The 26,637-nt window shown below is 46.2% G+C and overlaps 1 protein-coding gene across 5 annotated transcripts in view; it reads left to right on the top strand.

The window, feature by feature from the left end:
- LOC117521777 (microtubule-associated protein 4-like) overlaps positions 1 to 26,637 on the top strand; it is a 309,678-nt gene that overhangs the window by 244,262 nt on the left and 38,779 nt on the right. For 4 of the 5 annotated variants that reach the window (XM_034183119.1, XM_034183120.1, XM_034183121.1 and 1 more), the window contains exons 7-10: positions 10,974 to 11,171; positions 12,197 to 12,308; positions 14,544 to 14,600; positions 15,192 to 15,451. In XM_034183119.1, the coding sequence (XP_034039010.1) occupies positions 10,974 to 11,171; positions 12,197 to 12,308; positions 14,544 to 14,600; positions 15,192 to 15,451 (627 nt within the window). The remainder of the gene's footprint in view (positions 1 to 10,973; positions 11,172 to 12,196; positions 12,309 to 14,543; positions 14,601 to 15,191; positions 15,452 to 26,637) is intronic. The other variant, XM_034183123.1, reaches the window with a different exon arrangement.

Raw genomic sequence — 26,637 nt, forward strand, 5'->3', positions numbered from 1 at the left:
TCAGCTGTGTCCAGTAATGGGTGACAGCTGTCACCCTGACTGCTCTCGTAAGGCGGCAGCGCCCTCTGGTGCCTGGAGCCCGCACTCCAGGCAGGGCGCCCTCTGGTGGTGGTGGGCCAGCAGTACCTCCTCTTCAGCGGCCCACACAACAGGACCCCCCCCTCAACGGGCGCCTCCTGGCGCACGACCGGGCTTGTCCGGATGGCGACGGTAGAAGTCGGCCAGGAGGGCCGGGTCCAGGATGAAGCCCTTCTTCACCCAGGAGCGTTCTTCGGGGCCGTACCCCTCCCAGTCCACCAGGTACTGAAAACCCCGGCCCATTCGACGGACGTCGAGGAGCCGGCGCACGGTCCAAGCCGGTTCCCCGTCGATGATCCGGGCAGGAGGTGGTGCCGGACCCGGGGTGCAGAGGGGTGAGGTGTGATGGGGTTTTATCCGGGAGATGTGAAACACTGGATGAATCCGCAGCGAGGCCAGAAGCTGGAGCCTCACTGCGGCGGGATTGATGACTTTGAGGACTTTGAAGGGACCGATGTACCGTTCTTGGAGTTTGGGGGAGTCCACTTGAAGGGGAATGTCCTTGGTGGACAACCACACTTCCTGCCCAGGACGATACTTGGGGGCCGGGGCCCGCCGCCGGTCTGCATGTTTCTTCGCCCTCGTCCGGGCCTTCAACAAAGCAGAGCGGGCGGCACGCCACACCAGACGGCACTTCCATAGGTGGGCCTGGACCGAGGGCACACCGACCTCTCCCTCGACCACCGGAAACAAGGGGGGCTGATACCCCAAGCACACCTCAAACGGGGAGAGGCCGGTGGCTGATGACACTTGGCTGTTGTGGGCGTACTCGATCCAGGCCAGGTGGGTACTCCAGGCCGTCGGGTGCGCGGCTGTCACACAGCGTAGTGTCTGCTCCAATTCTTGGTTGGCCCGCTCTGCTTGCCCGTTGGTCTGGGGGTGATACCCGGACGAAAGGCTGACCGTGGCCCCCAGTTCCCGGCAGAAGCTCCTCCAAACGTGTGAGGTAAACTGGGGACCGCGATCGGAGACGATGTCTGATGGTATTCCATGCAGACGGACGACGTGGTGGACCAGGAGGTCCGCTGTCTCCTGGGCCGTTGGGAGCTTCGGGAGGGCCACGAAGTGGGCCGCCTTGGAGAAACGGTCCACTATCGTGAAGACGACGGTGTTTCCCTGGGACGGCGGGAGACCCGTGACAAAGTCCAGGCCGATGTGGGACCAGGGGCGATGAGGCACGGGCAGTGGCTGTAGCTGCCCTGAGGTCTTTCTGTGGTCGGCCTTGCCCCTGGCGCAGGTGGTACAGGCCTGGACGTAGTCCCGGACGTCGGCCTCCAGGGATGCCCACCAGAAGCGTTGCCGGACGACTGTCACGGTCCTTCGCACCCCAGGGTGACAGGAGAGCTTAGAACCGTGACAGAAGTCCAGGACTGCAGCCCTAGCTTCTGGTGGGACGTATAGTCTGTTCTTTGGTCTGTTTCCGGGGTCCGGGTCACGGGTCAGGGCCTCCCGGACGGTCTTCTCCACGTCCCAGGTGAGGGCGGCCACGATAGCGGACTCCGGGATGATGGGATCCGGGGGATCCGACGGTTCCGTTTTGACTTCGTCTTCGTGCACCCGGGACAATGCATCCGATCTTTGATTCTTGGTCCCGGGACGGTAGGTAATCCGGAAGTCAAAACGGCCAAAGAACAGTGACCAGCGGGCTTGCCTGGGGTTCAGCCGCTTGGCGGTCCTGATGTACTCCAGGTTCCGATGGTCAGTGAAAACCGTGAATGGCACGGCTGTTCCCTCCAACAGATGTCTCCACTCTTCGAGGGCCTCTTTCACAGCAAGGAGTTCCCGATTGCCGACGTCATAGTTCCGTTCAGCGGGGGTCAACCTGCGGGAAAAATAGGCACACGGGTGAAGGACCTTATCGGTCTTCCCGCTCTGGGAGAGCACCGCTCCTATCCCTGAGTCCGAGGCATCCACTTCAACCACTAACTGGCGGCTAGGATCGGGCTGCACCAGAACTGGTGCAGACGAAAAGCGCCGTTTCAACTCCTTGAACGCGGCTTCGCACCGATCCGACCAGGTGAAGGGGACTTTTGGAGAGGTCAGGGCTGTCAGGGGGCTAACTACCTGACTGTAGCCCTTAATGAACCTCCTGTAGAAATTAGCAAAGCCGAGGAACTGTTGCAGCTTCCTACGGCTTGTGGGTTGGGGCCAATCTCTCACCGCCGCAACCTTGGCCGGATCAGGGGCGACGGAGTTGGAGGAGATGATAAACCCCAGGAAGGACAAAGAAGTGCGGTGGAATTCACACTTCTCGCCCTTCACAAACAGGCGGTTCTCCAACAACCGCTGCAGGACCTGACGGACATGCCGGACATGAGTCTCAGGATCCGGGGAAAAGATGAGTATATCGTCCAGATACACGAAGACGAACCGGTGCAGGAAGTCCCGCAAGACATCGTTTACCAACGCTTGGAAAGTCGCGGGAGCATTAGTGAGACCGAACGGCATGACCAGGTACTCAAAATGACCTAACGGGGTGTTAAATGCCGTCTTCCATTCGTCTCCCTTCCGGATCCGAACCAAATGATACGCATTCCTAAGATCAAGCTTGGTGAAGATTCCGGCTCCATGCAAGGGGGTGAACACCGAATCCAACAAGGGCAACGGGTATCGGTTGCGAACCGTGATTTCGTTCAACCCCCTGTAATCAATGCATGGACGAAGCCCGCCATCTTTTTTACCCACAAAAAAGAAACCAGCACCCATCGGAGAGGTGGAATTCCGGATCAACCCGGCAGCTAATGAGTCCCGGATGTAGGTCTCCATTGATTCGCGTTCCGGCCGTGAGAGGTTGTACAGCCTACTGGACGGGAACTCACTGCCTGGAACCAAATCAATGGCACAATCATACGGGCGGTGGGGAGGAAGCGTGAGAGCCAGATCCTTGCTGAACACGTCCGCGAGGTCATGGTACTCCGCCGGCACCGCCTTCAGATTGGGCGGGACTCGGACCTCCTCCTTAGCGTGGGAGCCGGGAGGAACCGAGGAACCTAGACACTCCCGATGGCAGGTCTCGCTCCACTGTACCACTACCCCGGACGGCCAATCGATCCGGGGATTGTGCTTTAGCATCCAGGGAAAACCCAGAACCACACGGGAGGTGGCCTGAGTCACAAAGAACTCGATCACCTCCCGGTGGTTATCTGACACCACCAGAGTTACAGGTGGTGTCTTATGCGTGATCGGAGGGAGTAGGGAGCCATCTAGTGCCCGAACCTGTACGGGTGAGGTAAGTGCCACCAGAGGGAGCCCTATCTCCCTAGCCCATCTGCTATCCAACAGATTCCCCTCAGAGCCCGTGTCCACCAGTGCTGGGGCCTTCAGGGTAGAATCCTCATACAGGATCGTGACCGGGAGTCGTGTGGCAATGTGGGTGTGTCCCACGTGAATGTCTCGACCCACCCCTAGCCCAGTCTCTAGGGGCGGGCGTTTGGCGTTTGACCGCTCGGGGCAGTCTCTCACATGGTGCTCTATTGAACCACAAACAAGACACGCTCCGTGGGTCCATCTCCTCTGTGCATCTGGTGCCCTAAATGTTGCCCTACTCGTGTCCCTAGCTTCGTCAGTAGGGGGAGCTGTGACCCCACGGAGCGCAGGGGCTGTGGAGCGTGGGGAAGGCGGAGCTTGGTCGGAACCGGAAGGGAGAGGGACGACGCGTGCCTGGCCACGCCCTTCGCCTCGTTCCCGACGGCGTTCTTCTAGCCGGTTGTCGAGTTGTATGACTAGATCGATGAGCCCATCTAAGTCCCGCGGTTCGTCCTTCGCCACCAGGTGCTCTTTTAGGACCAGTGACAGTCCGTTTACAAAGGCGGCGCGGAGGGCAGTGCTACTCCAGCCGGATCTCGCCGCCGCGATGCGGAAGGCGACTGCATAGGCAGCTGCGCTCCGACGCCCCTGTCTCATTGACAGCAGCACGGTTGAAGCGGTCTCTCCTCTATTGGGGTGATCGAACACCGTTCTGAGCTCCCGCACAAACCCATCGTATGCATGAAGGAGCCGTGAGTTCTGCTCCCAGAGCGCTGTAGCCCAAGCGCGTGCCTCCCCACGAAGCAGGTTTATTACATAAGCTACTTTGCTAGCGTCAGTCGCGTACATCACGGGACGCTGTGCGAAGACGAGCGAACACTGCATCAAGAAATCCGCGCACGTCTCCACACAGCCTCCGTACGGTTCTGGAGGGCTTATGTATGCTTCTGGGGACGGAGGGAGGAGCCGTTGAACGACCAGTGGAACGTCACTATCACGCGCAGGATCCACGGGAGGGAGAGCCGCAGCGGCGCCCGAAGGGCACGCTTCCACTTGTGCGGCGAGAGCCTCCACCCTGCGGTTTAGGAGAACATTCTGCTCGGTCATTAAATCCATCCGAGTGGTGAAAGCGGTGAGGATCCGCTGCAACTCACCGATTACCCCTCCCGAAGACGCCGACGCGCCCTGTTCTTCCATTGGCCGTTCAACAGCCGGTTGACGCCCTCGGGATCCATGACGCTGGCCGAGATATCCTGTTGTGAAAGTGTAGGAACACGGACCCACAACAGGGGGCGCAAATGAACGGACAATGGAGAAGGTAAATAACAAGGTTTTACTGTTGTGGAACGTGCACAACCAATACAACAATTGACAATTTGGGGTTAAGCCGAATTCCACTGGTGTCGTGTGGGCAGGCTCGAAGGTAGGAACCACCCAGTCGAACCGGAACCACCCAGATTTCCTCTGCCACCGAACCCTGGAAGTACTGGAACCGCCAAGTCCCGAATTCCCAGGTGGCCACTGCCTCCGCTCGTCGGATCCGGTACTGCTGGCAAGAGAACAAACACACAGGTGTGGATGCGGCTGCACCCAGTAACACAGAGAGGGGAGAAGCCGTCTCCACCTCACGTCACAATACTGCAGGAAGGTGAGTACTTATCTTTGAGTAGACAGCTGTCCTGCAATGCTCAACAAGAAAGGCAATATAATATAGCAGAGAATTGTACCTCTATCTTAAGGCGATATCTCGGCACTGAGGTGGAGACGCCGTCCTGATGATATACCTCCGTGCTGAGTGGAGTCAGCTGTGTCCAGTAATGGGTGACAGCTGTCACCCTGACTGCTCTCGTAAGGCGGCAGCGCCCTCTGGTGCCTGGAGCACGCACTCCAGGCAGGGCGCCCTCATTATTTATTCTGTGCAATGTGATAAAATAACTCAACATTCAGAAATTCCTAAAGTAATTTTAATATGACAGCATATTATGGCCACTCTATGCAACAAAGCATTTACGTTTTATGTCTGTATGTACAGTATAAGGATTGCTATAGTCTTTACTTCCTGCATACCCCCCCCCCCCCCCCCCCCCCACTCATCTCTGTATGTGATTAATATGAGTCCAAAAATATACAGGTATACAGACAACTGGTCCACCCCCACCTCTACCACATCTACCTTTTATCTGCCAGCTGAAATGTGGGCATCCTCTTGGTCATCTCCAGCTGCTGCGGTCTGTAGCGCTGAGGCACCTACATATAGGAGTATATGCCCAGAGAAACATGTTGCATGCCAAAATGCTGATGTTCCCTCACAATGCAAGTCATGCATGACGCAAAGCAACGCCGTGATGAAGCCTCACAGGACATGTTCTGGCATGTCCAGCTCATCCACAATTTCTCGGATAGTCACACGACTGAAAAGCCACCGAAAGCTGTCTGAAAGCCATCTGAAAGCCGTCCTGTGAGACCAACATGGAGGTGCTTTTGTCTCGCGCCATGAGCGGCTCCGTGGCGCATCCCTCCGCTTCTCTTTCCATGACAAAAACTCCTGTAACAGTGGAATGTGCCGAAAAAGTGCTGATGTCCACGTCTTCTGCCATTTCTGTGGAAGTCAGGCGACGTCCCGGATCAACAAAGCCTTCACTTTGGAAATGATCTGGTTGTTTCAGCGGGGTTTCAGCCTGTCGATCGGCGCTCGGAGCGCGCCGCGCTCTCAGTTGCTGTGGGCAGTCTTTAAACCGGCTGGAGCACTCCTTAATCTGTGTAATCCCCATAAAATCGTCCCTGAAAGCCATCTGAATTTTCCAAATGGTGTCCAGCTGGAGGTCTCTCACAGTTTCTGGAAAAATTTGATGCAGCAAAGCTCCAAATCGTTCAGACATTTTATTTGCAATAAAAATCCGACGAGAGGGGTGGACCACTGCTCACACAAAGCCTGCTCGCAGGCGAATGACGCAACTGACAGGCGTGAAAAAACTCACGTATGCGCACGAAGGTTCAAGCTTGGCTGATGCAATTACACGTGATTCAAATCCATATGGTTTTTGCAAAAAAATAAAAAGGTCTGATATTTGTTTTTAAGTTAACTTCAGTCAGGTTTCTTCCTTCAGTCGTACTTGGGTCATGAAATAATCCACTAGCGCCACGGCAACAACATAGAGTTGTTTTTATTGATTTTGATGGTCACATTCATCAAGTTTGTTCAGTGTGTACCATAAAAACATGGTTATGTTATTGTGAAATAATTTGCAGACATGATGAAACAATGAGCAACTCAATATTTTTATTAAGTATGTAGACTTTTAATCAGATTAATGTTGGACTTGGTCTTTCTACGCAGCTCAAATTTTGTTTTTCTCACATACAGCATCAGGTTACTGGACTATTCACAAAGTGTATCTTCAGATTTGTTCTAATTAAATCTGTGGTGGCAGCATTATGTGCATTATTGACTCTACTATAATCGGTGCTGCCGTTCCACGACCACTCATCACGCACTGCACGTAGGGCACCAAGTCCCTGGGGAGCACCAAAATATCAGTGGATAAAAGTGCCAAAACGAGCGTCTGTGTCCATCCTCTCCTGTGAATGAAACAAAGAAGCAGCAGAGGGTTTTTTTTGGGGGGGGGGGGTCTGGACTCGATCTGTCAGTGTGATTTGCGGTAAACAAGTTTTCCAGTTCACCTGTTTAACTTTTATTCTTCACAAAGCTTCTACCTTGGACATCCCTCCCCCCCCCTTCTCTCTCTTTGCACAAACTGAAGAGACTTTGTTTTTCCCCGCGTTAAGGGAAGGTGCTTAAACTTTCGACATTTTTAAAAAATAAATAAGATCGGATTGCACCCCCCCCCCCCCCCCCAAAACATTTTGGAGGTGATGTCATCACGCTGTGTTTTGGCTGGTATTATGTTGGGCAGCCAGGCGGTAACCAGCGGCTGAGGATTGCAGGGAAGTCCGCAAAATCAGGTGCAAAGTGCAGCTGTCAGACACTTTTAGTCCGTGCACAGTCATGACACACGCTGGCACAATGCCTTGCGTTACGCTGCGCCCCAGAGCCCCCCCCTCCAGCTCATATACTCAACAAAAATATAAACGCAACACTTTTGGTTTTGCTCCCATTTTGTATGAGATGAACTCAAAGATCTAAAACTTTTTCCACATACACAATATCACCATTTCCCTCAAATATTGTTCACAAACCAGTCTAAATCTGTGATAGTGAGCACTTCTCCTTTGCTGAGATAATACATCCCACCTCACAGGTGTGCCATATCAAGATGCTGATTAGACACCATGATTAGAGCACAGGTGTGCCTTAGACTGCCCACAATAAAAGGCCACTCTGAAAGGTGCAGTTTTGTTTTATTGGGGGGGATACCAGTCAGTATCTGGTGTGACCACCATTTGCCTCATGCAGTGCAACACATCTCCTTCGCATCATCCGTGAAGAGAACGCCTCTCCAATGTGCCAAACGCCAGCGAATGTGAGCATTTGCCCACTCAAGTCGGTTACGACGACGAACTGGAGTCAGGTCGAGACCCCGATGAGGACGATGAGCATGCAGATGAGCTTCCCTGAGACGATTTCTGACAGTTTGTACAGAAATTCTTTGGTTATGCAAACCGATTGTTCCAGCAGCTGTCCGAGTGGCTGGTCTCAGACGTCTTGGAGGTGGACATGCTGGATGTGGAGGTCCTGGGCTGGTGTGGTTACACGTGGTCTGCGGTTGTGAGGCTGGTTGGATGTACTGCCAAATTCTCTGAAACGCCTTTGGAGACGGCTTATGGTAGAGAAATGAACATTCAATACACGAGCAACAGCTCTGGTTGACATTCCTGCTGTCAGCATGCCAATTGCACGCTCCCTCAAATCTTGCGACATCTGTGGCATTGTGCTGTGTGATAAAACTGCACCTTTCAGAGTGGCCTTTTATTGTGGACAGTCTAAGGCACACCTGTGCTCTAATCATGGTGTCTAATCAGCATCTTGATATGGCACACCTGTGAGGTGGGATGGATTATCTCAGCAAAGGAGAAGTGCTCACTATCACAGATTTAGACTGGTTTGTGAACAATATTTGAGGGAAATGGTGATATTGTGTATGTGGAAAAAGTTTTAGATCTTTGAGTCCATCTCATACAAAATGGGAGCAAAACCAAAAGTGTTGCATTTATATTTTTGTTGAGTGTAGTTTCCTCCATCAGCTAGTGCAGCGAGCTCACCTCCAACAGCACCACCCTGAGGGACTAAATCTGACTACTGCTTCCTGTCTGTGTGAGGACAGACCCGCAACCTTGTTCTTTTTCTCATAAGAATTAATTTTGGAGACTTTATGCACTGGATTACACACAAGATTATGCATCTGTTCACGTGGCCAGGTGTTCCGCTGGGGGTCAATAAGGTCACCTGGAGTTGCTCGTCTCTTAAGCGTGAGTGCACTTTCACCTGTTCCTCTCCCTGTCCTGGACGCGCAGCACCTAAAAGCACCGACTTCTCCCCTTTGCTCCCCTGCCAACACCACACCTGCTGGACTCTCCATCACGTGGACAGATGTGCAAGGTTGAGATTAATAAGTGCAAATTTGCACATTATCGCTTACATGTATGTTTACAAGGCTAAATACTTGAATACTTTGTTCTGTGTTTACAAAGTTCAGTGCAATGTTCAGTCTACTGTGGTTGCACAAAGTTTTTTTTTAATAATAGTGGTGGTATCTATTTATTTTAAATTTTATTTTTATTTCTTGTCATGTTGAAGGCCATTGTTAATGTAAAATAATTTTTTGGCAGCTGTTTTCAAAATATTAATAAATTATTATTAAAATAAAAACTCTATTCATTTCCATCCATCCATCCATTTTCTTCTGCTTTATCCGGAGTCGGGTCGCGGGGGCAGCAGCTCAAGGAAAGCCGCCCAGACCTCCCGATCCACACACACCTCCCGCAGCTCCTCTGGGGGAATCCCAAGGCGTTCCCAAGCCAGCCGAGAGATGTAGTCCCTCCAGCGTATCCTGGGTCTTCCCCGGGGCCTCCTCCGAATGGGACGTGCCAGGAACACCTCTCCTGCGAGGCGTCCAGGGGGCATCCGGAAAAGATGCCCGAGCCACCTCAACTGACTCCTTTCGACGTGGAGGAGCAGCGGCTCGACTCCGAGCTCCTCCCGAGTGACCGAGCTCCTCACCCTATCTCTAAGGGAGCGCCCAGCCACCCTGCGAAGGAAACTCATCTCAGCCGCTTGTACTCGTGATCTCGTTCTTTCGGTCATGAGCCAAATCTCATGACCATAGGTTAGGATCGGAACGTAGATTGATCGGTAAATCGAGAGCTTTGCCCCCTACTCAGCTCTCTCTTCACCACGACGGTCCGATACAGCGACCGCATCACTGCAGATGCTGCACCGAACCGTCTATCGATCTCACGCTCCATCCATCCCTCACTTGTGAACAAGACCCCGAGATACTTAAACTCCTCCACTTGAGGCAAGGACACTCCACCGACCTGAAGAGGGCAAAGCACCTTTTTCCGGTTGAGAAGCATGGCCTCGGATTTGGAGGTGCTGATTTTCATCCCGGACGCTTCACACTCGGCTGCAAACTGCCCCAGTGCACGCTGAAGGTTCTGATTTGACGAAGCCAACAGAACCACACGATCCGCAAACAGCAGAGACAAGATTCTGTGGTTCCCAAACCAGACCCCCTCTACACCCTGGCTACGCCTAGAAATTCTGTCCATAAAAATAATGAACAGAACTGGTGACAAAGGGCAGCCCTGGCGGAGGCCAACGTGCACTGGAAACAGGTTTGACTTACTACCGGCAATACGAAAAAAGCTCCTGCTGCGGTCGTACAGGGACCGGATAGCCCTTAGCAAAGGACCCCGGACTCCGTACTCCCGGAGCACTCCCCACAGGGTGCCCCAAGGGACACGGTCAAACGCCTTCTCCAGATCCACAAAACACATGTGGACTGGTTGGGCGAACTCCCATGAACCCTCGAGCACCCGATGGAGCGTGTAGAGCTGGTCCAGTGTGCTGCGACCAGGACGAAAACCACACTGCTCCTCCTGAATTCAAGGTTTGACCATCGGTCGAATATAATTATATTTAAATATTACCACCAATATTTTACCAATATTACTCAATACTCAATATTAATTTAATATTGAGTATTGAGAAGTTATTTTGGAAATAAAGAGAACCGCACTGACAAAATCTGAATTATTGTTCATTTCGGGAGGCGGGGGTGTCCCCAAAGCATTTGTGCTTAGGGCACCCAAATGGCTTGCACCGGCCCTGACGATAATTGTTTAGCGTATGTCTAGTGTGTTCATATCTGAGCCCCAGTTTCCATATCATATGCTACTTTACAGCTCCTCATTCCATCTAAGAGCTTATGATTTTATTGATTCCTGCACATCCCCTGTTAAACGGGATATACAACATCAATTAACAACTGATGTCTTGTGTTATACTTTGCCATCATATTGATGATCACACTCTGATACCATGCTGTCATTGCAAGAAAGAAAGAAAAGCACAAATGTTGCTTATGTTCATTGTACTTTCCTTTACAATCATGCTTCTTCTTCCATCTATTTATTTTGCTTATGTTTTATTTGTTTATTTCTGCTCCTTTTGATGACATTGTCACCAGCCTGATGTGGATTCAAGCAAACCAAACTCAACCAAATCCCGCCCATCCGCCCTCTCCACCAATGGTGAGGTCACATCAGCCAAACGCCCCTCCCCCACCACAACCACAGCCAATAAAAAAAGTCCTGTTACCAAGGCGACCACACCCTCTGCTGCCAAGCGGTTGCCAATGGCAGCGGGCTCTGTCAAGGCAGCCAAAGTAAGTACACACATAGAATGTACTGTACTTATACATGTATTTGTGCAAATAGTCCATAAGTATTTGGACACTGTTTTATTTATTTATTTTTTACATTTGGCCTACGTACACCACCACAATAGAGTTGAAATGAAGCATTCACTATGTGCTTGTAGTGTAGATTCTTGGGGTTTAGCAAAAATATTGCTTTAACCCTCAAGCAACCAAGTGGGGTCTTTTATGACCCCAGGCACATATTTTAGTGCACCATTTTTCTAATTTTAATTGGAAAACGGTTTCCTACCATGAATTTGTCAATATATTTGTCCTGCATTTGTTCATAGAATTTTGCAAGGATCGTGTGCCTGTCTGTGTGGCAATCATAATCCAAATTTGCATGTGGGTGTGAATACATTTGTTTGTCTATGTGTGACCCTGCGACAGACTGGTGTCCTGTCCAGTACCCTGCTTCACGCCGGCTGAAGCCCCCTATGACCCTTAATTTGAGTAAGCGGTTGAAGATGAGTGAGTGAGTCATTTTTATGCAAGGTCCCTCCATTTTCAGAGGCCATACAGAATTGGACAAACTAAATATAAGAATTATTATTCATAAAAATCATCAGATTCATGTGGATGTCACAAGAGAACCAAGGGCAAATTTAGCCTGTTGTACCACCTGTCGGCCTAATGTTAGAGTGCAACAGGAAATTATTTTCATGCAACAAAACCGATTAAATTTAGGGTTGAATCTCCCGTGTGCCTTCCACAAACAAAAGTTGCAGTATGCAAGTATTAGATCGAAGTACTTTTTCCACAGCTGTTTTTTTTAATCAGTTATGTAGAGAACAAATAATAAGACTGTTATCCTCTTTCTTTTTTCTCACAGCTCCCTCCTTTTGTCTGATTAGTTGCATGATTGGTCTTTCATAACGCTTGACAGAGCCGTAAAACACATGGTGGCTCAAAATGCATTGTGTTTAGCATGCAAGCATATTCCCACCAACACACAAATTGCTGTACACGTCTGTCCTGTGTTTATTTGTCAGACACCTGAAAATGGTACAACTGAGAAACGCCCACCTGAATCAAAACCCACTCCCACAAGCCATGCAGGGTCCACTAAGGATGGTACCTCAGCTCCTGCAAACAAAATTGCTGGTATGTGTGCACACACACAAAGAAAGAGAGAGTGAGTTTATAGAGAGTGGAATTAGGCAGGTTTCCTTTGAGCAGTTGATTTCACTACTAAACTCAAAGTGGTGGTCATCAGTGAAATCAAACAGCAGGCTGACACATGGCGCAGAGTAATGTCATGTGCCGTCATGTCATGTGATCACCTTTGTACTGTATGTCAATTCAATTGAATTTATTTTATTTCAATTTATTTCATTTATATTGTGCCAAATCACAACAAAGCTGCCTCAAGACACTTTACACAAGTAAGGTCTAACCTTACCAACCCCTAGAGCAAGCACACAGGCAACAGTGGTAAGGAAAAACTCCCTCTGATAATTTGAGGAAGAAACCTCAAGCAGACCAGACTCATAGGGGTGACCCTCTGCTTCGACCATGCTACCAACACAGCTGACAATACAAATATACAGGAAATATTTGGGAGTCCATGCTGGTATCCAGGACGGGAGGATTACAGAAGAACATGCCCACTCCCACCTCTGGATGGAGCCACACCTCAGAGAGAAAAAAAACAGAATCAGGCAGCAGAAAGACAACAAATAAGGTATAATTTGTCAGCATTAAGCAACAAGAAAAACAGAAGAAATACTAAGGTGCTCGCCGGTTACTAGCCCTAAGCTTCACTTAAAGCCCCAGACTTTAGATGAAGTTGATGCCACGGCCTGCTCTGTTTACTAATAAAAGGAATTTAAAAGGGTAGGAAGCATAGTACCATACTATGTCAATATGCTAGCCATACAAAAAGGAAAATAAGTGCGTCTTAAGTCTGGATTTGAAAGTCTCTACAGAATATGACTGTTGTTACTGATGCAGGTAGATCATTTCACAAAACAGGTGCACAATAAGAGAAAGCTCTGTGACCCACAGACTTTTTATTCACCCTAGGGACACAAAGTAGTAGGGTTTAATTAGGTTAGCTAAGTAGGGAGGTGCTACTCTGAATAATTTTATAGGTTAGTAGCAGAACCTTAAAATCTGATCTCACAGGGACAGGAAGCCAGTGAAGAGATGCCAGAATGAGTGTCATGTGGTCAAACTTTCTGCTTCCTGTCAAAAGTCTGACAGCCCCATTTTGAATCAATTGGAGACCCCTAATGCTGGACTGCAGTAAACCAGAAAATAGAACATTGGAGTAGTCCAATCTAGAAGAAACAAATACATGAATCAGGATCTCAGCATCAGCCAGGATGGGACAAATCTTCACTATATTTCACAGGTGGAAGAAAGTAGTCCTCGTAATATCTCTAATGTGCAGGTCAAAGGACAACGTAGGATCAAAAATTATCCCGAGGTTTCTCACTTTGTCAGTGTGATGTATGTCACACGAGCCTAGGCTAATCGTTAGCTGGTCAAATTGATGCCGATGTCTCACTGGACCAAGAACCATCATTTCAACAATCAGAGTGTTATCTGCACCAAATTCATCTAAGAGTATGGGCCGGGGGCCTATATACAGTGACAAAGTAATACGGCTGATTTTTATTCTTGTGACCTTGACAATACATAGCATCGTGGGCAGAGCAGAGAGTCAGATGTTCAAACGAACTATATCCTTGCACAGTCACTCAGTTTTTGAAAACTGCCTTCTCCAGAGAGATGTATCCTACTATTTGTATTTCTTAATGTTTGATGTAAATTAAGTCCAAGACAAGTTCAGTGCCTTGGAAATTTTCATGTATCCATTCCCTGATGTGTATAAAATCAATGATTTACTATAAATTCATATAAGGGCCAATAACAGTGTTACATGTACATTTCATGTTTTATTTTTTATTTGACAATATGAATTTTTTTTTGTTGTTGTTCAATAACTAGACATTTTATTAAATAGTCTGATTATATAAAATTGGTTTATTTGCATTTATTTCTGAACCTACTTTTAATTCTGCACTTAAAATACAGAACCAGTAATTTTGACCAGGATTGTATGATGCACTTTTGGGTGATGAAGAAACAAATCTAAAAGTCTCCTGAGGAATTTATGCTGCTCAAACCATTTTACAGTCTGGCCTATGAGCTGTAGCTCTCTAAATGGAAAAAAAGACTGAACTATGAATGTAAGGGTTGCTCAGTTTAAATGTTTTTCTTGGTTTGTGATTATAGTTTATGAATAATAATAATAAGAAAATCTCTGTGACTTGATTTGTAACTGCAAAAATATATTTGGTTGCTTATGTGTGCTGCCTGTCGTGCTCACAGCTAACAAGAATGAGAAGACTGACAAGACAGGAGAGGCCAAGAAACCCAAGACCACAGGTAACCAAGACGTGTGTGTCCCTAAAAGCTGAGGTGTTATGAGGTCGACAACTGAAAAGTAGTACTGAACACTGACAAACAACATTTTATTTAACATATATATTAATTGTATCTAAGACATTTATCAAGGATACATGTATCCAGTCACACTTATATTCACACAGACAAATGTGAAACCATTGCTACTCTGTGCACAAAGATGCTAATGAAGCCTTGTGAGGTGCTGTCACAGGTTTATTGTGAATTGTTTATATGTTTCAGTAATTTGTGCACTCCGCATTCCTATTGCACCTCCATAACATATGGGAGGTGGATAATTGGGTATGAGACCTTTGTGTTTCTTGTTGAAATACAGTTTGATCAAAACTGATGTTGAAAAGTGATATGCGTTGATGACATTTTGTCAAATCCCATTGGTGTCACCATATATAAACCTGTTATGTACCTGTAAACAGTTCAGAATGTAAGTAAGTATGTACAGAAATTTTATTTATTATTATGAGAAAACTAGATTAACCATTTAAGGGGTGGTATGTATGAATAAAACTTACAATAGTAAAACTGTCTTCACTCTTACTCATTACTTGACAGCAAGTCGCCCCCGTCCAGTGTCCACTGCTACTCCTGCTCCTCCAGCTACCACAACTAACGGCGAAAGTACCACCAGTCACCGCCGCCGTGTAATCACCAAACCTCCTGTTCCCAAGCAGACCCCACTGGAGAAGAAGCCACCGGTGCCTCGTGCACCGAGAACTCCTCGGCCAGTCAACGCACCAACACCAGACCTGAAGAATGTTCGCTCCAAGATTGGATCCACTGACAACATTAAGTACCAGCCTGGTGGAGGAAAGGTAGGACAAACCGATAAATTAATTGAATTGAATTGAATTTATTAGACAACCATGCAACAAATTTCACTCATATACAACAAAAAATAATAATAAATAAAAAAGCCTGCACAAGTACTCCTTTGTTACTTCCTTTAATGTGACAACATTTCGATCTTCCTCTGCTCAAAGTTTCACTGAGTATGCCCCTCCCATATATAACATCTGCTCCCTGATTAGTTGGCCCATCCCCCAACTGATCGTTACTCATATACAACAAAACTCATAAACAAAGTAGTCAAAGAAAAAAGACAGTAAGAAAAAAATAAACAATGTACACAGTGCCTAAAGGCGTAGGCAGAAGCAAAGCTTATCAACACCTACAGCACTCCATGAAATAAAATCAAACCAGGCATATGTGCCTGTTCAAAATCTGAGCAACAGCAGCTCATAATTACAATTAAAAGAAAACAAATATTTCCCAAACAGCTCCCAATACAAGCTGGTTACCAATTACAGTGTACCTATTACAGAAATGCCCGCAGAATTATTTTCTTGCATCAATAAATGATTGTTAGCTGTTTTTGTTCAGTTTTATTTACAGTATATAGTCCAAAATCACAATTTTTTTTATGTTCATGGACTTTTTGTTCTTCAATCAATCAATCAATTTTATTTATATAGCGCCAAATCACAACAAACAGTTGCGCCAAGGCGCTTTATATTGTAAGGCAAGGCCATACAATAATTACGTAAAAACCCCAATGGTCAAAACGACCCCCTGTGAGCAAGCACTTGGCGACAGTGGGAAGGAAAAACTCCCTTTTAACAGGAAGAAACCTCCAGCAGAACCAGGGTCAGGGAGGGGCAGTCTTCTGCTGGGACTGGTTGGGGCTGAGGGAGAGAACCAGGAAAAAGACATGCTGTGGAGGGGAGCAGAGATCAATCACTAATGATTAAATGCAGAGTGGTGCATACAGAGCAAAAAGAGAAAGAAACACTCAGTGCATCATGGGAACCCCCCAGCAGTCTAAGTCTATAGCAGCATAACTAAGGGATGGTTCAGGGTCACCTGATCCAGCCCTAACTATAAGCTTTAGCAAAAAGGAAAGTTTTAAGCCTAATCTTAAAAGTAGAGAGGGTGTCTGCCTCTCTGATCCGAATTGGGAGCTGGTTCCACAGGAGAGGAGCCTGAAAGCTGAAGGCTCTGGCTCCCATTCTACTCTTACAAACCCTAGGAACTACAAGTAAGCCTGCAGTCTGAGAGCGAAGCGCTCTATTGGGGTGATATGGTACTATGAGGTCCCTAAGATAAGATGGGACCTGATTATTCAAAACCTTATAAGTAAGAAGAAGAATTTTAAATTCTATTCTAGAATTAACAGGAAGCCAATGAAGAGAGGCCAATATGGGTGAGATATGCTCTCTCCTTCTAGTCCCCGTCAGTACTCTAGCTGCAGCATTTTGAATTAACTGAAGGCTTTTCAGGGAACTTTTAGGACAACCTGATAATAATGAATTACAATAGTCCAGCCTAGAGGAAATAAATGCATGAATTAGTTTTTCAGCATCACTCTGAGACAAGACCTTTCTAATTTTAGAGATATTGCGTAAATGCAAAAAAGCAGTCTTACATATTTGTTTAATATGCGCTTTGAATGACATATCCTGATCAAAAATGACTCCAAGATTTCTCATAGTATTACTAGAGGTCAGGGTAATGCCATCCAGAGTAAGGATCTGGTTAGACACCATGTTTCTAAGATTTGTGGGGCCAAGTACAATAACTTCAGTTTTATCTGAGTTTAAAAGCAGGAAATTAGAGGTCATCCATGTCTTTATGTCTGTAAGACAATCCTGCAGTTTAGCTAATTGGTGTGTGTCCTCTGGCTTCATGGATAGATAAAGCTGGGTATCATCTGCGTAACAATGAAAATTTAAGCAATGCCGTCTAATAATACTGCCTAAGGGAAGCATGTATAAAGTGAATAAAATTGGTCCTAGCACAGAACCTTGTGGAACTCCATAATTAACCTTAGTCTGTGAAGAAGATTCCCCATTTACATGAACAAATTGTAATCTATTAGATAAATATGATTCAAACCAACGCAGCACCGTGCCTTTAATACCTATGGCATGCTCTAATCTCTGTAATAAAATGTTATGGTCAACAGTATCAAAAGCAGCACTGAGGTCTAACAGAACAAGCCCAGAGATGAGTCCACTGTCTGAGGCCATAAGAAGATCATTTGTAACCTTCACTAATGCTGTTTCTGTACTATTATGAATTCTAAAACCTGACTGAAACTCTTCAAATAGACCATTCCTCTGCAGATGATCAGTTAGCTGTTTTACAACTACCCTTTCAAGAATTTTTGAGAGAAAAGGAAGGTTGGAGATTGGCCTATAATTAGCTAAGATAGCTGGGTCAAGTGATGGCTTTTTAAGTAATGGTTTAATTACTGCCACCTTAAAAGCCTGTGGTACATAGCCAACTAATAAAGATAGATTGATCATATTTAAGATCGAAGCATTAAATAATGGTAGGGTTTCCTTGAGCAGCCTGGTAGGAATGGGGGCTAATAGACATGTTGATGGTTTGGATGAAGTAACTAATGAAAATAACTCAGACAGAACAATCTGAGAGAAAGAGTCTAACCGAATACCGGCATCACTGAAAGCAGCCAAAGATAACGATACGTCTTTGGGATGGTTATGAGTAATTTTTTCTCTAATAGTTAAAATTTTATTAGCAAAGAAAGTCATGAAGTCATTACTAGTTAAAGTTAAAGGAATACTCGGCTCAATAGAGCTCTGACTCTTTGTCAGCCTGGCTACAGTGCTGAAAAGAAACCTGGGGTTGTTCTTATTTTCTTCAATTAGTGATGAGTAGTAAGATGTCCTAGCTTTATGGAGGGCTTTTTTATAGAGCAACAGACTCTTTTTCCAGGCTAAGTGAAGATCTTCTAAATTAGTGAGATGCCATTTCCTCTCCAACTTACGGGTTATCTGCTTTAAGCTGCGAGTTTGTGAGTTATACCACGGAGTCAGGCACTTCTGATTTAAAGCTCTCTTTTTCAGAGGAGCTACAGCATCCAAAGTTGTCTTCAATGAGGATGTAAAACTATTGACGAGATACTCTATCTCACTTACAGAGTTTAGGTAGCTACTCTGCACTGTGTTGGTATATGGCATTAGAGAACATAAAGAAGGAATCATATCCTTAAACCTAGTTACAGCGCTTTCTGAAAGACTTCTAGTGTAATGAAACTTATTCCCCACTGCTGGGTAGTCCATCAGAGTAAATGTAAATGTTATTAAGAAATGATCAGACAGAAGGGAGTTTTCAGGGAATACTGTTAAGTCTTCAATTTCCATACCATAAGTCAGAACAAGATCTAAGATATGATTAAAGTGGTGGGTGGACTCATTTACATTTTGAGCAAAGCCAATTGAGTCTAATAATAGATTAAATGCAGTGTTGAGGCTGTCATTCTCAGCATCTGTGTGGATGTTAAAATCACCCACTATAATTATCTTATCTGAGCTAAGCACTAAGTCAGACAAAAGTTCTGAAAATTCACAGAGAAACTCACAGTAACGACCAGGAGGACGATAGATAACAACAAATAAAACTGTTTTTTGGGACTTCCAATTTGGATGGACAAGACTAAGAGTCAAGCTTTCAAATGAATTAAAGCTCTGTCTGGGTTTTTGATTAATTAATAAGCTGGAATGGAAGATTGCTGCTAATCCTCCGCCTCGGCCCGTGCTACAAGCGATCTGGCAGTTAGTGTGACTCGGGGGTGTTGACTCATTTAAACTAACATATTCATCCTGCTGTAACCAGGTTTCTGTAAGGCAGAATAAATCAATATGTTGATCAATTATTATATCATTTACTAACAGGGACTTAGAAGAGAGAGACCTAATGTTTAATAGACCACATTTAACTGTTTTAGTCTGTGGTGCAGTTGAAGGTGCTATATTATTTTTTCTTTTTGAATTTTTATGCTTAAATAGATTTTTGCTGGTTATTGGTGGTCTGGGAGCAGGCACCGTCTCTACGGGGATGGGGTAATGAGGGGATGGCAGGGGGAGAGAAGCTGCAGAGAGGTGTGTAAGACTACAACTCTGCTTCCTGGTCCCAACCCTGGATAGTCACGGTTTGGAGGATTTAAGAAAATTGGCCAGATTTCTAGAAATGAGAGCTGCTCCATCCAAAGTGGGATGGATGCCGTCTCTCCTAACAAGACCAGGTTTTCCCCAGAAGCTTTGCCAATTATCTATGAAGCCCACCTCATTTTTGGACACCACTCAGACAGCCAGCAATTCAAGGAGAACATGCGGCTAAACATGTCACTCCCGGTCCGATTGGGGAGGGGCCCAGAGAAAACTACAGAGTCCGACATTGTTTTTGCAAAGTTACACACCGATTCAATGTCAATTTTAGTGACCTCCGATTGGCGTAACCGGGTGTCATTACTGCCGACGTGAATTACAATCTTACCAAATTTACGCTTAGCCTTAGCCAACAGTTTCAAATTTCCTTCAATGTCACCTGCTCTGGCCCCCGGAAGACAATTGACTATGGTTGCTGGTGTCGCTAACTTCACATTTCTCAAAACAGAGTCGCCAATAACCAGAGTTTGTTCCTCGGCGGGTGTGTCGCCGAGTGGGGAAAAACGGTTAGAAATGTGAACGGGTTGGCGGTGTACACGGGGCTTCTGTTTAGGGCTACGCTTCCTCCTCACAGTCACCCAGTCAGCCTGCTTTCCCGGCTGCTCGGGATCTGCCAGATTGAAACTAACGGCGGCTAAGCTACCTTGGTCCGCACCGACTACAGGGGCCTGGCTAGCTGTAGAATTTTCCACGGATGCGGAGCCGAGTCTCCAATTCGCCCAGCCTGGCCTCCAAAGCTACGAATAAGCTACACTTATTACAAGTACCATTACTGCTAAAGGAGGCTGAGGAATAACTAAACATTTCACACCCAGAGCAGAAAAGTGCGGGAGAGACAGGAGAAGCCGCCATGCTAAACCAGCTAAGAGGTAGTAGTGAATAATGTGTAAATAATTTAGAGGTGATTCAGCAGAGGGAGTGCTTTAGTTAAGGCATGTGAAGATTACACTTTGAAACAAATCGTTATCTAGGTAACTAGATCAATCTAACTGCGCAGATTAAACAGCTAACAGATACAGCAAAACACCGCTGTGCTCCGGAACAGGAAGTGATACAATACTGCAGTGAGATCCAACCACCAGTAGAGGCAAGCAAGAGCAAAAACCTTGCTTGTTCTTAACATTACGAAAACCTCAATAGGTAGATATACTGCTATTTTGCAACCAAAGACCATTTGTAGAAATAAAACTTAAATTTGTGAATCATTTACGTATATCAGACTGTAATTTATATCACACTTTGGAATTTAAAAGTTTGCTCCTTATGATGTCAGTTGGCATTATTGTAAAGAGCTTTGTACATCAAATAGATCAGGGGTGGCCAAGTTCGGTCCTGGAGAGCCACATTCCTGACACTCTTAGTTGTCTCCATGCTCCAACACACGTGAATTCAATGAAAGGCTCATTAAAACTCTGCTAACGAGTCTTTCATTGGATTCAGGTGTGTTGGAGCAGGAAGACAACTAAGAGTGTCAGGAATGTGGCTCTCGAGGACCGAACTTGGCCACCCCTGAACTAGATGCTAGATAGTCCTTCCTTTCTTCCTTCCATATTTTAAAGCAGATGGCTCTGTGGGATGGGAATTGGATTACCACTATATAGATCAGTCATCAAGTCCAGGTGTGTAATTGTCTGTGTACTGGACAAGATATTTTATCTACATTGTCTCAATCCACCCAGCTGTAGATTGGTAAACTATATCCATTATCAAATCAAAATTGTTCTTTCAAGTGTAATCTTAATCACAGAATTCTTAAGGTCTGACATTTTGTGGTAGAAATGTTGAACATACAAGTATAAGCAGAGTCGTGTTTGATTAAACTCAACTTTAACTGCGTACAGGAAATGCTTACAGTCAGAGCATTACTTTTGCAGTTTTACTTAAAAAACCATCAGAGCCACAGTACTAATCACAAAGCAGTCGTTGATTTCTGCAGGAAGGCACAGTTGAAATGTTGATATAGAGCTGACTGATGCGCACGTGAATGTCACAGAGAATCTGAATTGTTTATCTTTTCATGAAGCTGGAAAAACATCATCTGCATGTGGGGTTGATAACCAAATAGAAATGATGGTCGGTCGCATGATTGATCATGTGCGGAATTTACCAAATTCACTCACATTGCAGCAACACACTCCCTTGCTTTCGAAACCGTGCGTTACACATGTGGGTAGACTTACAGTGGCGGATGAGCTTAAGAGGGACGGAGACAGCAACGCTCAAATTAGCATTTGTAATGGGTGCTGCTGGGAGGGGATATGATACCTCCTTCAAAGCAATCGGTGAAACATTGATTAACACGCATATCATCAGCAGTTCATTTGTGAAATATGTGCCAATCTCTCATGTGGCTTTAAAAACAAATCTCACCTCATCACTTCAGACGCTGCTCTTTTTTTATGGAGTTCATCACGTCTCCATGCCAGTTTTAACCTGTTCTCTTATTTTGCGTCCATCTGCCAATGGATCTTTCTTGCGGTTCCTTTCTGCTGCCTTTTTCTTTTGCTGTCATGGCTTATGCTTCTAAAGTGGACTTGGTTTCCATCCCAACAGCTGCAGTTGTCTTACAGAATGCGAGCGCCTTCTGTTTACTGCTGCAGCAAAGTGACACAGTGAAAAATCGGTCCTGAGGGTGCATGCTGTCCTTGTTCCACTGTGATATGGGTACACAGCACGTTGTAGATGGACACGGCTCAGACACCTGTCTTGATGTGTGAGTCCTTTTAATGTTGTTGACTGTCCACCTTAAGGACATGTCTGTGGTGTCCCTTTGAATCCTGTGCTCGATCTGCCCTGATATTTGATTAAGGTGTCAGGTTGTTTCATCTTTACATATTTTGTTCTGCTATATTCCATTTATCTCACCAAACAATAAAAAAAAAAGTTTGTTTGTTGTGTTAATGTTATGCTTCCAACGTATGGTTACCAGTCTGTGAAAGATTTTTTTTTAAATTCCACATTATCTAGAATCAAAATATTGTCCTTGTTTTAATGTTTAACTTGTGTTTTCTGTTTTTGAGCTCATGTTTTTAGTGTCCATGTGTTTTTATGTTCACCCAAGTAAGGGACTGGGCTCCTCCTCCTTGAGAAGGAGGTCAGTCATAGGAGACACATGATGTGGAGTGGTTCCATTTCATGACTGCTGCCAGCTGCCTCTTTCCATTGGATCCAGGCATGTTGCTTGGTAAAGTCAGTTGTTGTTGCTTGTTGCATTCCTTCCTCCAGTGAGTGCAGCTCTTCAGTCACTTGTTCTCGAGCCCCAGAGCCTTGCTGAAAGAACCAGTATGGGTGGGAATGGTCAGTACATGATGAGTTCTATGATGAGCGTCAGTCACTTGTTTGAGCTTGAGGCTGGATTCATTTTCTGGAACTGCTGTTTCTGCTGTCCACTTCCTGTCAGTTTGCACTTCTGCTTGAGCTTGTTTGGTGACTTCCATCCATCCATTTTCTTCCGCTTTATCCGGAGTGAGGTTTCCCAAGCCAGCCAAGAGATGTAGTCCCTCCAGCATGTCCTGGGTCTTCCCCGGGGCTTCCTCCCAATGGGACGTGCCCGGAACACCTCTCCAGCGAGGCATCCAGGGGGCATCCGGAAAAGATGCCCGAGCCACCTCAACTGACTCCTTTCGACATGGAGGAGCAGTGGCTCGACTCCGAGCTCCTCCCGAGTGGCCGAGCTCCTCACCCTATCTCTAAGGGAGCGCCCAGCCACCCTGCGAAGGAAACTCATCTCGGCCGCTTGTACTCGCGAGCTCGTTCTTTCGGTCATGAGCCAAATCTCATGAGCCAAATCTCATGACCATAGGTGAGGATCAGAACGTAGATCGATCGGTAAATCGAGAGCTTTGCCCCCCTACTCAGCTCTCTCTTCACCACGACGGTCCGATACAGTGACTGCATCACTGCAGATGCTGCATCGATCCGTCTATTGATCTCACGCTCCTTCCGTCCCTCACTCGTGAACAAGACCCTGAGATACTTAAACTCCTCCACTTGAGGCAAGGACACTCCACCGACCTGGAGAGGGCAAAGCACCTTTTTCCGGTCGAGAACCATGGCCTAGGATTTGGAGGTGCTGATTTTCATCCCGGACGCTTCACACTCGGCTGCAAACTGCCCCAGTGCACGCTGAAGGTCCTGATTTGACAAAGCCAACAGAACCACATCGTCCGCAAACAGCAGAGACGAGATTCTGTGGTTCCCAAACCAGACCCCCTCTACACCCTGGCTGCACTTAGAAATTCTGTCCATAAAAATAACGAACAGAACTGGTGACAAAGGGCAGCCCTGGCGGAGGCCAACGTGCACTGAAAACAGGTTTGACTTACTACCGGCAATGTGAACCAAGCTCCTGCTGCGGACGTACAGTGACCGGATAGCCCTTAGCAAAGGACCCCGGACCCCGTACTCCCGGAGCAGTACGGGGTGTTTGGTGACTTGGTCAAATTAATCACAGAGCATGATGTAAAGATCTGGTGGTGGTGGTGGTGATGGGCTGGAGGTTAAAAAAAACAGGCTTGTGACCCAAGGATCCTTAATTCATTTCAACATCAGACAGGACACACACTAAGGTGCCCTTTAGCAAGCTTCTATTCAATTCAATTTAAATTTATTTCGTTTATATAGCACCAACTCACAACAAAGCTGCTTCAAGGTGCCTAACACAAGTGATGTCTAACCTTAAGGTCCTAATCCTCGAGTGTGCAGTTGAGCCCATTTTATAGCAGCCTGCTGACATCAGGGTGTGTGTGTGTGTGTGTGTGTGTGTGTGTGTGTGTGTGTGTGTGTGTGTGTGTGTGTGTGTGTGTGTGTGTGTGTGTGTGTGTGTGTGTGTGTGTGTGTGTGTGTGTGTGAGGCATCATTGTAAAGCATTTAGAGCATCTGCATTGAATGGCAAACGTATATAGATGTACAGTCTACCAGTTTACCAGTAAATGAAGAGAGACAGCAGAGTTAATTATGGAATGCAGGTCTTTTGACACGTGAGGTTTTTTTGCAGGTCTGTTAAGCTCGAACAAGTTGTGGTGACCACATCATTGCTTCTACAGCTCTACGTATTATTGTCAAAATTGGGCTGAAAACAGACATGCATAGAAAGTATTCAATTTACTTATTCAAATTATTTCATTTATATAGCGCCAAATCACAACAAAGTTGCCTCAAGGTGCTTCACACAAGTAAGGTCTAACCTTACCAACCCCCAGAGCAAGCACACGGGCAACAGTGGTAAGGAAAAACTCCCTCTAATGATTTGACGAAGAAACCTCAAGCAGACCAGACTCAAAGGGGTGACCCTCTACTTGGGCCATGCTATTGACACAACAAAACAGATATACGGGAAATTTTGGGAGTCCATGCTGGTGTCCAGGAAGGGAGGCTTGCAGAAGAAGACACCACTCCCATCTGTGGATGAAGTCACACCTCAAACAGGTGCGACGGTTCGTGCATGCGGGAACACAGTGCCAGCAGCTGCGCGATGTTGTTACACATTGCAGAGCTGCTGTGAAGAAAAAAATTTAAAAAATACATGCTATGACAGTTCCGTGCATGCAGGAACACAGCAGCTCTTCACAGCAGCTGTGCGATGTGGTTAAAAATAAAAAAATTAAAATGACATGCCACCCACGGAAATCAAACCTGCATCTTCTAAAAGCTCTGATTTCCTGTCAGAAACTTTACCACTGAGCTACCGTCGCTGTCCTGTGAAAGGTGCAGGAAACTGCCTGATATCAGAAAGGACATGGACGTATTTAAAAAAATAAAATAAAATCACACACCATTTAAAAATGCCGCATTTATCAAGCAGGCAGTACAAATATGATCCATCTGTTCCTCTATAGATGACCGATGGTCACAGTCATGAAATGACATGAATGAGAACAGTGTGCTCTGATCATGTCCACATCTGCTGGCGCATGTCAAGCCAGCCCGTGCGTGTCCTGCGTGCGCTGCAGGACTTATATCGCATCATGTGGAACAGAGCTCCATGACGTGACATGACAGTCAGATTGCCCGCTGTGTGTTATGATCTGACAGTCCATTTAAACCTGGGGGCAGCCTGTCTATGGGCTGCAGCGAGCGCGTGCGATATATGTTTTTATTTATGTCCACGTGGTGACAGCAAGCAGACACACACGTGTCACAGTGGACAGTTGTTAGTCCATGTCTGTCCAAACATAGTATGTGTTGTCCAGCTGGGATGTCCAGATCGACAGATCTCCACAGCTGTTTCTGTTGGCGACCACACCTCCTGTCAGTTCAGTGCGCAGACAAAAGCCACACTTGTGGAGCACTTAGACAAATTTCACTTCCAGCACAACAATGATTGTCTGCTGACTGTTTTGTTAATAGTGTGAATAGCCACACATTTTCTAAGTGCCAAATGAATGGTGTTAGATGTTCGTGTGTGTCACCAGGAAATTGGCCAACACCTGCCGCAAGAGGGATCGATGGGCTTGCACAGCGCACACTCACACACTTTCAGCTGCTGGTGTGCGCAAATAGATGTAGCAACAGGTGTACGAGGCAGCTACGATTTTACACGTTTTGCACACAATTTCTGCTTCATGCGCATTGTATGCGCAAATCGCCCTCTGCTGTGAAGGCTGAGGTGCACCTGCTAAACGACAGAGACTGCGAAGCCTGTGATCGGTCACTTTTCCGCTTTCACTCATCCTCTCCCGTCATATTTTAAAACTTTTGCAGTGCGCACGATGATTACATTTCGATCATGGATCAAATACAGTAACATATTTGATACAGGAAATGTGTTTATGTGCAGTATTTTCAAGCATTTTAAAGACTGAATAATAAATTACTTAAAGTTGGCAGTTTAAAAATAATCATTAGTTTTGATGTTTTAAAGTAAGAAATAGTAGTATGTGCAATGTAAAGCTTAACATAAATATGAAGTGAATTGTGGATCTGTACAGTGGAATAGACCGACTTTACCAGCCTTTTGGAAATGTGCTGGCAAATAAGGTTCAAATTAAATTTGATCTGACAGTCTCAAATTAATTGCATATAAAACA

This window comes from Thalassophryne amazonica, chromosome 12 (genome assembly GCF_902500255.1).
Source record: "Thalassophryne amazonica chromosome 12, fThaAma1.1, whole genome shotgun sequence".
Taxonomy (NCBI): domain Eukaryota; kingdom Metazoa; phylum Chordata; class Actinopteri; order Batrachoidiformes; family Batrachoididae; genus Thalassophryne; species Thalassophryne amazonica.